The 11,387-nt window shown below is 40.8% G+C and overlaps 1 protein-coding gene across 1 annotated transcript; it reads right to left on the minus strand.

Annotated features, from left to right (window-relative positions):
- Window positions 1-3,059: 3,059 nt before the first annotated feature.
- On the minus strand, window positions 3,060-6,389 carry LOC119728167 (catechol O-methyltransferase-like). The gene is made up of 4 exons (XM_038200255.1): window positions 6,365-6,389; window positions 5,783-5,989; window positions 4,331-4,530; window positions 3,060-4,030 (listed from the first exon to the last, which is right to left on the minus strand). The coding sequence occupies exons 2-4, from the start codon at window positions 5,979-5,981 to the stop codon at window positions 3,719-3,721; spliced, it is 711 nt and encodes a 236-aa protein (XP_038056183.1). The 5' UTR covers window positions 5,982-5,989; window positions 6,365-6,389; the 3' UTR covers window positions 3,060-3,718.
- Between the last annotated feature and the right edge of the window lie 4,998 nt (window positions 6,390-11,387).

Consider the following 11,387-nt stretch of genomic DNA (forward strand, 5'->3'; position numbering starts at 1 on the left):
ATCAGGCACGTGTACCCGGGGAGGGGTGCCCTCCGCACCCCACGTTTTTCAAATGTTCGTTTTTCCACAGCTGTAGGCTACTGGTGTTTATTATGTGCACGGGTTGGTCCGAGGTCTTAATTGAGTCATTAACGCATCACTCACTTGAAGTCCTGCATGGGTCCGGCTATTACTGTTTTTCGTTTCAAGAGCGGGATCGCATAGGCGCCAGCGTAACCGGACTCGGGGCTTGAAAGCCGTTTGAGTCGCTTCGAATGCATACAATAATTTGGGAGAAACCACAGCATAGAGGATGTAGTCTTTAATTCATCGAAAATCAAATTCACTCCCTGCTCTGCCCCGCCCTACTCTGCCCCGCCCTGCTCAGCCCCGCCCTGCTCAGCCCCACCCTGCTCAGCCCCGCCCTGCTCAGCTCCGCCCTGCTCAGCCCCACCCTGCTATTAAAGCCAATCCCGTTTGTGTGCAAACGTCACTGGACTGCGGATCCAAATTTTAAGCAACAAAGAAATTGCGCAGTAACTTTTTGAGCAGTGGCGTAGTATATTACCAAAGGTCTCATTTGCAGGTGCAGCTCAGTTAGGGGCCTCATGTTCTGGAGGTAGACCCTCGAAAAGCGTTAAAGTTGAGGGAACTTTTGGGGGCAAATTCCGAGCGAGGAAAAAAGAGGCCTCGAGCTATTGGGGGCGGGGGGGGTGCCTTATTCGAACCTTATTCTCAATTCGGACTATCGAACCCCATCGTCTATTTGGACTATCGAACCTTCGGATTAATTAACCTTATTCCATTTTCGGTCTAATGGGCCCTTCGGACTATCGGACCTTCGGACAATCGAACCCTCGGACTATTGAACCTTCGGACTAACGACCCTTCGGACTAATGACCCTTCGGACTAAAGAACCTTCGGACTATATCGAACCTTCGGACTATCGGGCTGTAACCGGACACGCGAGCTTTGAAACTTGCAAAAAGTAGATAGGCCTATAGTAACTTAATCATCCTCACCGTGCACCGTACAAACCGATTTGCAGGAATCCGACCATGCATGGGTCCATGATAGTTTTGATTTATTTTGCATAACTCAAACAAAAATATTACCTTAATTCAAACAGGAAAGTACTGCACACTGTCTGATTTTTTATGGGCTTGAAGAGAATCGAAAATAGTAGGCCACCGATATCGATGCTGCGTATGGGTCATTGTTGCCGGCCAGGTGCCCGGTACCATGGAGCTACAGCTCCGTGCTGGTAAGACGGTAAGGTCATCTTTATGACCCGCAAAATCACAACGTTAATTGCAATGTCACGGTCTATCTATTTTGACCCAGAGTAAAGTAAAACAGATAACAGACGCTATGGCGTTATGTCCCTTAAATCGTGATTCTTTTTTAAACGGCCTAAAAGTTTAACGATAAGAAAAAAAATTACAATGAAATATGAATGATTACATGTAACGCTCAGTCGTCCACACTGACTAATGTTCTCAAAAAAGACTGATTAGAAGACAAACAAAGGACGCTCACAGGGGGAACGGAACGATAGAAACGCGTTAAAGGGAATGAAACGAACTCCAGTGATGTGCACTGAATGAGACACAATAGCATGAATCTGGCAAAGGGACAGAGACAATGAGCATACAGGATGGAATAATACTTTCTTTATTCAGATTAATTGGTAAAAACACCTGTCTCCCAAAAATACAACTATCCAATTAAAAGTAGTATACCAAATTTGATTAAAAACCGTCCAACAGAGTAAAAATACATTAACAACAATAATTCCCTTAATTACAATAATTCCCTGAATAATATGAAAAATCTGTGCGACAATTACATGTAGTCGTGTATATTATAATTATTTTGAGTTGCATTATAACAGTGTGTTAATTATCTCAAATTTCTGAAAGATTAACGAAATACAAAGTCAATTGCAAGACTGAGCAGGAAAATATATACTAGAAAAACTGCATAGTTATATTTCTACAGAAATTCTATTGATAGAGGATAGTCGTGTTTTCCAAGCTTTTGATAGCATTTTTAATACAACCGTTGAATGTCAATGAATCGAAAAATAAAAGTTTTGAATTTATGGGACGGAGCAGCGTTTTGTGCATTTTCACTTTGACGTAGGCCATGATGACATTTCATGCCAGATTGACTTATTCCTTAAACTTGAGCACCCTTCGTATTTCTTAGACCTCATGGGTAGACTTTATGAGTATAGCGGCCGTCTTATGGGGCATCCTTTGTTATTTTAATTCAGTAACAATGAGTGCTTAAAAGGTATATTTCTGGTATTTCACAACAAGACAATTAATGTATTACCTTGATGACTGCTACCTATAAGGTCCATATACGCCTTTTTTGAAATATTGTGGGCAAGAGAGAGCGCCTTTTTTCAGTGGGTGACCTCTCTTGTACATTCACCCCGCAAATGTATTATATTATGTTATTCATTTTTTTAAAATTATTTCATTAAAAATAAAACGTGACAAAAAATAAAAAGCCCTGCTTCCTCCTTTTTTTACAAACACCCGGACGAGAAACATGTTTTTTTTATATTCGGCCTAAGGAGCCAGCCGACAGGTTGCTTGTATTAGGCTGCATCCTAAGGCCAAAAAAAAGTCTCCAGTTTCTGGTATGCGCGCGCGTCGCCGTTGCCATGCGCGTCGGCAAAATGAAAAAGGTTTTTTTTCAATGAAAGATGATGTCTCAAAACCGCCAAACTCACTGGTTTGACTGGAATCATGCTGCTGCACAATTTTAACGTGTTTTTAGATTGGGTTATGGTCGAGAATAAGCTTTATGTGGCCTCTCTGGACTCCCATATATTTGCACTAAGTTTAGTCGTGCACCATTTGCAGTCATCAGCCGACATTTGAAGCAAAAAAATCAGGTAAAAAAATAAAAAGCCGCGTCGCCGCACCACTTTTTGGGCAAGCTCCATACCAGAAACCGGAGACTTTTTTTTTTTGGCCTTAACTTGGGTCCAGAATGACAAATGTATTTTCTTACAATCAGATATTTAGATTCAATACAAACTGTTCATATATATATTTTTTCCCCAATTCTTGGTGTGTAGCACGATACCGGTAGCGGATTGTTTTGTTGTTGAACGAATTTGTTTTCCCATCCCAGTAATTAACCAGTCAGTTTCATTCATAAGGACATTCAAAATGTCTCCAAGTGCACTTCTTCAAGGGGTGGATTACATACATACATTATTTTGGTGCGCAGGCATATTATGATGTGGTAAATGCATCGATGTGACATTACTGGAGGGACAATTTCTTTAAAACCACTTAGCAATCATCATTCTAAAATTATGACTCAGAATTAGAAACCACAAACAATATCCTGTCAGAGAATGAATGTTTTTTTAACACGTTAATACTAATTCCGAGTTGGAAAAGAAAAGACGAGAAAAAAAAATGAAATTAATGAATTCAGAACCAGGTAAAACAGTGAGCTTCCCTATCTACGGAGCCTATAATGTAATGCCCTATGAGAGAGAAAAAAAACACAATAAAGGCCCTTAAAATTCCGTTAGTTTAATGTAAATAACACCACACTTCTGCCCCATCCACGATCAAAAACCCTAAACTCCCGTACCAGTTCCTTGATCCCGTACAACAATCTATGAGAAATCGCAACCGTATACAATCACATCGCACAACAGGAGAAAACAAAACAGCCCAAATTTCGAGCATTATATGTTTTTCTTTAGCCTGAGTAGATTGATTTGGCAACGGCATCTTCCCTGTCAGAATACTCCAACGTAGAGTGGAACAACTCAGTCTGATATTTCTCCGAGTTTTGGACGTATTCGAGATAGTCCGGAGCTCCAGGGTAAATCATATTGTCGGCTAGGATAACGGTTCCTTTCCTCAGCAGACCGTGGGACTCCAGGAGTTTCAGGTCCCTGACGTACAGCTCTTTCCAGTGATCGATGAAGACGAAATCCAAGGTGTCCACCGAGAAATCCTTACGCAGATTTGGGATGACATCTTCGGATTTCTTGACAACAAGGGTAACCTGTGTAATAGATATGCAATAATAAGACTTCTACACAACTGTGGCAGAGACAGGACTTATAACCGAGAGCTGAACGTTTTATATTATGGCCAAGAAAGGTTTGGTGCTAAGAAAATGTGTTCTTATTCTTCCATGGGTTCACACATCTAATAAAATTATGTACATGAAAAAAGTAAGACTGCTGCAAACTGCTTACTGACTGGATGAACCTGAAGCTCACAACCAATCGTTGATTAGGTTTTTCGAAAATAATTTTCAAAAATGTAGTTGAGAAGTGATAAATTGACAAGGAGGCAATACCTTATCGCTGACTTGAGCTCCCGCAAGCTCGATAAACTCCTTCGCAACTGCCGCGTGCGTCTCATCAGCTTCAAGGGTGATGAAGCGGCTTCCTTCGGGTAAGGCACTCGCCATGAGCACCGCCGAGTAGCCGCAGAATGTGCCGAGCTCCAGGCACGTCATAGGGGCCAACTCTTGAACCACCTTGCGCACTATAGCACCTGATATGGTGAAGAAAAAGAGGACATTCTCAAGTGGGAAGATGAAGACCAAAATCAAGTGGTCTCTTTGATAAATATGGAAGTAGGCCTACGTGTAAATCAACTAGCTTAAGTAAGATTTGAGGCTTTGCATGGTGAAGATACTAAATAATGAAAGGTTTGCGGAAACACCATGTGCGAATAATTTCTCAACTAAGAGAATGGTTCTGAAAAGAACCAGAGGTATAAACTCGACGTTCCGGTCAGTATGCTCTGACCGTCTTCAGGAGAGTGCCTAAACTCTAAGAAAGTGAATACTGAAGTAGCAAAAGGCGAAATCAATGGGAACTAAGCTTGCTCTAGGATCCTGTCTACTTGGCATCCTCACAGGATGCAACTTCACAGTCACACTCCATTGATTTCGCCTTTTGCTACTTAAGTATTCACTTTCTTAGAGTTTAGGCACTCTCCTGAAGACGGTCAGAGCATACTGACCGGAACGTCGAGTTTATACCTCTGGTTCTTTTCAGAACCATTCTCTCAACTAGCTTAACCAAACCTCTAAAACTGATTTGAGACATGGAATTTAATAACGCAGGTTTTACAAAGAGAATTCTTTTCAAGCGCCACCATGTGTTGAATCATGGCCAGTGGTTATCTCAGCAGTCATGAATAATCATACAGACCCACTGGAGTTGACTTAGGGCCAGTTCTGTTATGTAACAGATTTGCACAGCGTCTTGAGTGCATACATCCTGTACGTGTACAATTATATGCTGTGCAAGTTAGTACAATGTACAGTGCAGTGTTAACTATGCCTCATGTAAAATGTATTTGCAGGCTGTGCTGGACATTCTATGAAATGTGGAATTTGGCTTGTTTTAATTCCCAAACCGGGAACTTGTTTTGTTAATGAAAGGCCTATATGTATATCATTAAACTGCTTCTTGATGTTGTCTGTGTGTTACTTAATCAAGTCAAAGGTCTTTAAAAAGCACACCATTAACACAAAATTAACTTACTATAAAGTATTTCTGATGTATTAAAAAAGAAAGAAATAGATGGATGTCTTCCGGAACTTGAGATGACCTTCACACATGAGCTCACTGCAATGTCGTAGAACTTGCTTTCACCGTTGTGTTACATTAAAAATCTGAGAATGTGTATTGGACCCCGAAGGTCTAGCCGTTCAGAACTACACTGTCATCAAAGAAGTGTATTTAATTACAAGAACTTGATCTCACGTTTTTCTGTGTGACATCAAAGGGCCTACCTTTCTTGTCTCCAACGTGCATCATTCTAGTCTTGTAGCAGAACTCGTCCGTAGCGGCCAGCAGGGCGGCAGGGTTGCCTCTGATCTCAGCGGCTCGCTCCTTGAGCATGTTGAGGTAGGCAAGCAACCTGTCTTGTTTTCGGACGGAGGCGTCCATGGAGGAAGGACTAGTGTCGGACTTCGGCTGGGTTGTTGCCATTCTTGACTCTATAGTATGTCAAACAAAGAGATTTTAAAATGTATGATACTGCTTAGCGCCCCCCCCCCCCCAATCGTCGTCTATGATGCCCTCCCTGCCCCGTCCAGCCCCCCTTCGCCGCTTTGTCAAATGCTGGCAAGTTAAAGCCGCGATGGCCTTAATGTAAGGCTACAGCGCAACTACACGACACCCCTCCCCCACTCTTCCGTACACTTCAAAACTGCACGGTGTTACTGATCGTGTGTGATCCGGTGGTGGTAATTTAACACCGTGATTTGTGGAGCTATCAAAATTGGTGAATTTCTTTTCAGTTGCTGAAATATTCTGCTCAATACAGCTGCAATATTTACACGAAAAAAAGATAAGGACACGCGAGCAAATACCTAGCGTACGCACACTTATGTAGGCGAGCTACATAAGTCCATGGCATGATCACTGTTGCTTTATTTTGCATAACTCAAACAAAAGTATTACCAGGATACGAACTGGAAGGTACTACACTGCCTTCTCTCCCTCTGAAGTTTTAGGAGCTGGAAGAATCGAAAATAAAGGGCCGCTGTAAACTGCTGCCTATTTTTGTTGCCAGCCGTCGTACAATGAGGTGCCTCGTGGTGTATGTACGATATAGGCCTACATGTACAGTGCAGTTGCATATCAGATAGGCCCGATTGCGTGTGACCTATAAACACGTGATTTATTTCATATAAACCATTGCTATGACGTCACACTATTGTTAAAAGTGTGGTGATTCGGAACGACGAATCTTTAGTAAAGTGTGGATTCGGAATTACGAATCCACACTTTGAACACGTCGGACAATTATTGTTCTCCATAATGAACCTGAATAGGGGGTGACCGTCTGCGTGAAAATTTGTCAGTTTCCGAAACTTTCCAAAGCATCTTCACTGTCACATTCGCCACCGTCACTGCAAAGTCTACTTTTAGTCAGAAAGAAATCGTCGTCTGAACTATCCATTTTGTCGTAATTGTGTACGAAGTCTATGGAGAGTCATTTCAAGTATTTCCTAACAAAATTTGAACCATTTCTCAGTCCCAGATTCATGTCTTATCATCATCTTTGCAACGAATGACCTTCATTGAGATGATATATGAAGAAAAAAGTGGCATCAGGTTGCAACATTCTTTCCAGTCCTTCTGTTGACGCAATGGTTTAAGTCGAAGAATACACTCGCAAGTGTGGATTCTTAACTTACGAATTCACTCGGCGCTTCGCGCCTCGTGAATTCATTACGAATCCACACTTTCTCGTGTATTCTCCTTAACGTAACTGCCTGGATTGTTCATGATGAAAAGAATAACGAGGAATTGCTTGTAATACAGGCTCTATGCATGGTGGAGTATCAGTAGTGTTTATAGTGTATTTCGAGTAATTCATGGGAATTTGGCAGATTTTCGATAAATCTGACAGATTTTTGAGGTGCATTTGGCAGAATTTGGCCATGACCTTACGGCCACCCTGACTACTGTTGTCGCTCAGTAGATATTTAGTTCTGATCAGAACTTGTCCTGCATTATCGACTTTCGCTGAGTAGTTGTAGTTCTGATAAGAACTAATGCCGCTCAAAGTGACTCGTTCAAACTGAGCATAACATTTGCGCTTAAAGTTGATGTATATGCGCTTTTCGCCGGGTGTGGGCGGCACCTTGAAAAATAGATTTGTGTGTGATGTCATCAGTGCAGAGGCTAATTGACCAGCCATTTTTTTCAGTTATGACTTTCAAATTTTTCCAAGTAACCTTCTGCAAAAATTATACTAAAATCAGGTTTGATTATTTACATAATCGCACAATTTAAAAACAACGTATCATGAACGTTTTAAACTATCATCATTAACAGGCGGCTTTATGCAAAAAACTGGTTTGCCAGAAGAGTAAACAAGAACAATAATGGATGCAAGATAGTAAACATTATGTAACTGCATAAAATGCTAGAAAAAAATACCCCCAAATACTCTTTAAAGGGAATATACATCATTTGCTTTTGCTGTAATTTTCAGAAATGGATGGAATTGGGGGGTTGGAAATATATAGCAAATATAGTTACACTGACTTTTTTGAGGCTTTGGGTTCGAAAATGCTATAAAAACCAAGAAAAACAATCATTTTCCTGTAGTCTGGTTCCCTGACTCCATATAAGAAGAAGCAGAGCAGTTTACATACATTGGGGAATTGTAAGGTCAGGGAACCAGTCTAGCTGGCTTGTACCCGTTCATGGGTGTGTAATCGATTGCAAACAAGTGCGATGGTCAATTGGGGCCAGTATTTGAAAAAAAGCCAGTTTTTTTCCAACGCTGGTCGGCCGACCAGCGTTGGAAATTGATACAAAAATACCACTTTTCTTGAAAATGACAGTATACCAGGTGCCATGATTTTACAGGATGCTTTACACTGTCATTCACTAACAGTCCAGGAAGGTATTTCAAAATGATTTGGTAGTTTTATTTTTTGATGTTTGCAAATGTTGTATTTTCCCTTTAACAAAAAAACAAACATATGCATGGTACGTATATTTTGTATGTAAAAAATAATCTATGGGAAGTTCAAAGTAAAGGCACAAGTATGACAATCCATGCCTGAATATTAAAGGCAAATTTATGAAATATTCCATTAGCATCAGCTTTAAAGCTACAAAAACAAAAATACACAGGTTTCCGTTTTCAGCAAGTTTTAAGTGTACCCCTTTGTAGTTTATCTCCATAATTTTAATTACAAAGCAAGGTCCTTATTATTGAAAAAGAATTATCGGTGTATTTATGGTTAAAGGGAAAATACATCATTTGCAAACATCAAAAAATAAAACTACCAAATCATTTTGAAATACCTTGCTGGACTGTTAGTGAATGACAGTGTAAAGCATCCTGTAAAATCATGGCACCTGGTATACTGCCATTTTCAAGAAAAGTGGTATTTTTGTATCAATTTCCAACGCTGATCGGCCGATCAGCGTTGGAAACAACTGGCTTTTTTTTTCAAATACTGGCCCCAATTGACCATCGCACTTGTTTGCAATCGATTACAAACCTATGAACGGGTACGAGCCAGCTAGACTGGTTCCCTGACCTTACAATTCCCCAATGTATGTAAACTGCTCTGTTTCTTCTTATATGGAGTCAGGGAACCAGACTACAGGAAAATGATCGTTTTTCTTGGTTTTTATAGCTTTTTCGAACCCAAAACCTCAAAAAAGTCAGTGTAACTATATTTGCTATATATTTCCAACCCCCCAATTCCATCCATTTCTGAAAATTACAGCAAAAGCAAATGATGTATATTCCCTTTAATACAGACGAAATCGTGTGTCGTGTTCAAAAAGTTGTGCATGATTTTCACTATTTTCTGTAAGTTTAATGCACTGAGATGAAACTTCAAAAGGTTAGTTTTGGACATTCCTCTTTGGGTTTTGAGTCATGTTATTAGAAACGAGCACAATGCATGCAAGCCAAATGATCAAATATGCCAAAATATAACTACATAGGCCTAGGCCTAAATGAAGTCTTTTCTTTTTCATGTTTAGAAGTATCTATGTGGGTTTTTTTTTTAGAAGTATAGTGCATTTTAGTAATGCCGTGTATATTATGTACCAGTTTTTAGGCTTCCTGAGAATATTTTGATCACATTTATATTGCATTCCTCCATCGGTTTTCAAAAAAATTGTATCCGTAGTGTAGCGCCATAGAGCATTTTATTTATGATTAAAGCGCGTTATAAAAATGTTCAATGTTGTATTATAACTAAATGTACCATTATAGGGAGACACAGTCATAACTGTTTCCCTAATGGCACAGCTCCCCTTAAGAGGCAAAATTGTATTATTGCAATTAGGTTATATTTGTTGCTCTTGGTCTAATTAGTAAAAATACCGAAATTCGTGGGAAAAGGACAAGGGAAAATTGGGTTAGGTCCATGGGCGTCGCGAGGGGGGGGGGGGCAAGGGGGGGGGGGGGCACGTGCCCCCCTGGAAAAGCAAAAAAAAAAAATTGAAGAAAAAAAAAGAGAAAAAAAGAAAAGAAGAAGAATATTAAGTCATTACTCGCGTCCAAATTATCCGGTCTGGGTCTGATCTAAGAAAGAGACGTGATTTTTTTAACGCGAATATTGACGTCAATATTCAGGTTTTTGGGGCGGGGCAAATATTGACGTCAATATTCACGACAAGCTGGTTTACCCGATCATAGATCGGGTAGGGCGTATAGTGTTGGGGATGAAAATGTGGGGAGTTAAATGTAAATGGAGGATATAGTTGGGGAGACATGCAGTTAAAGAATAGCAATTTCTGTGGTGTGATCTGAGGCAATTTCTGATCTCTAAAACCAATTTGAGCAAAAGATCATCTGTGAAAGTTTGGAGTTTTGAGTAATTGAATCAGCTACATGTATTCTGAGCAATAGAATCATTATTGTAGGCTACAATATTTTTATTCGGGGAGAAAAAAAGTGTGTGGGGGGGGGGGGGGGGGAGAGACCAAACAATGTCCCCCCTCAAAATGGGTGTGTGTGTGTGTGTGTGTGGTGTGTGTGTGTGTGTGTGTGGGGGGGGGGGGTTCCCCTGTCCCCCGTTGATTTACGCACATGATAATTATGTACCATGGCAACTGTCTGTAAATGTTGCCGTTGGTCTGTTAAATTGGCTTTTTGTGAGGCAGTCGCATTTGGAAAAAGTAGTGAAAAGGTTACTGTAGTACACAGGCGAAGGGTGGTTGTACAGTTTGACAATAAATCATAATGCAATAAAACGTGAAGGTGTCATTTAAAATGAAAATGTTGAGTGTTACCAAAAAATTACAAACGGTCTGAATCATGGAGGAAGGTCATAATTAAGTTTCAGTATTGGACTCTTCAACAAACGTAAACTTGAACTTCTTACAATTTGCGAGACCGTCTGCGATTCAACTTTTATTCAAGTTGGTTCAACCATCTATATATAAGAGCAAGTTTTACTCGGCCTCCGAGAAATGTTTGCTTCTGAAAGGATCCGAGACCGCGGCGATCCTTCGTTGACCCAAAACAGGCCCCCGAAATTATAACACGACACTGAATTATACCATGGAGGAATTCTTATTCCTCCATGATTATACGTGGCGGGCAGCGAACTCACAACGCGCAGCCTTGGTGGTGGAAGCTCGGAGCTGTAAACACATTATGGAAGCAACAGCACTCTACACGTCACATGCTTGCGCTTCAAATAGCGAGCACCGTAGACCCAACCTCGTTTTCAGGGTGTGGAGCAGGCTGCAGTACGCGTTGCCATCGACAGTTTTGCATAGCCCGGAAATACTACGCAGTGTAGACTTTCGATTGGTCAGACCGCGCAAGGCATACTTAATGTGTAGTCCTTCTGAGTATTCGTTGCACTCGGCGCAGGGGCGGCAAGCGAAGCACATGAAAGA

The sequence above is a fragment of the Patiria miniata genome, unplaced genomic scaffold (assembly GCF_015706575.1).
Source record: "Patiria miniata isolate m_02_andy unplaced genomic scaffold, ASM1570657v1 HiC_scaffold_20, whole genome shotgun sequence".
Classification (NCBI taxonomy): Eukaryota; Metazoa; Echinodermata; class Asteroidea; order Valvatida; family Asterinidae; genus Patiria; species Patiria miniata.

Coding starts and splice junctions, on each gene's coding strand:
- LOC119728167 (XM_038200255.1), bottom strand. CDS start 5,981: ATGGCAACAACCCAGCCGAAGTCCGACACTAGTCCTTCCTCCATGGAC. Junction 4,531..5,782: donor GCACGTTGGAGACAAGAAAG/GTAGGCCCTTTG, acceptor TCACCATATCAG/GTGCTATAGTGCGCAAGGTG. Junction 4,031..4,330: donor GAGCTCAAGTCAGCGATAAG/GTATTGCCTCCT, acceptor TCTATTACACAG/GTTACCCTTGTTGTCAAGAA.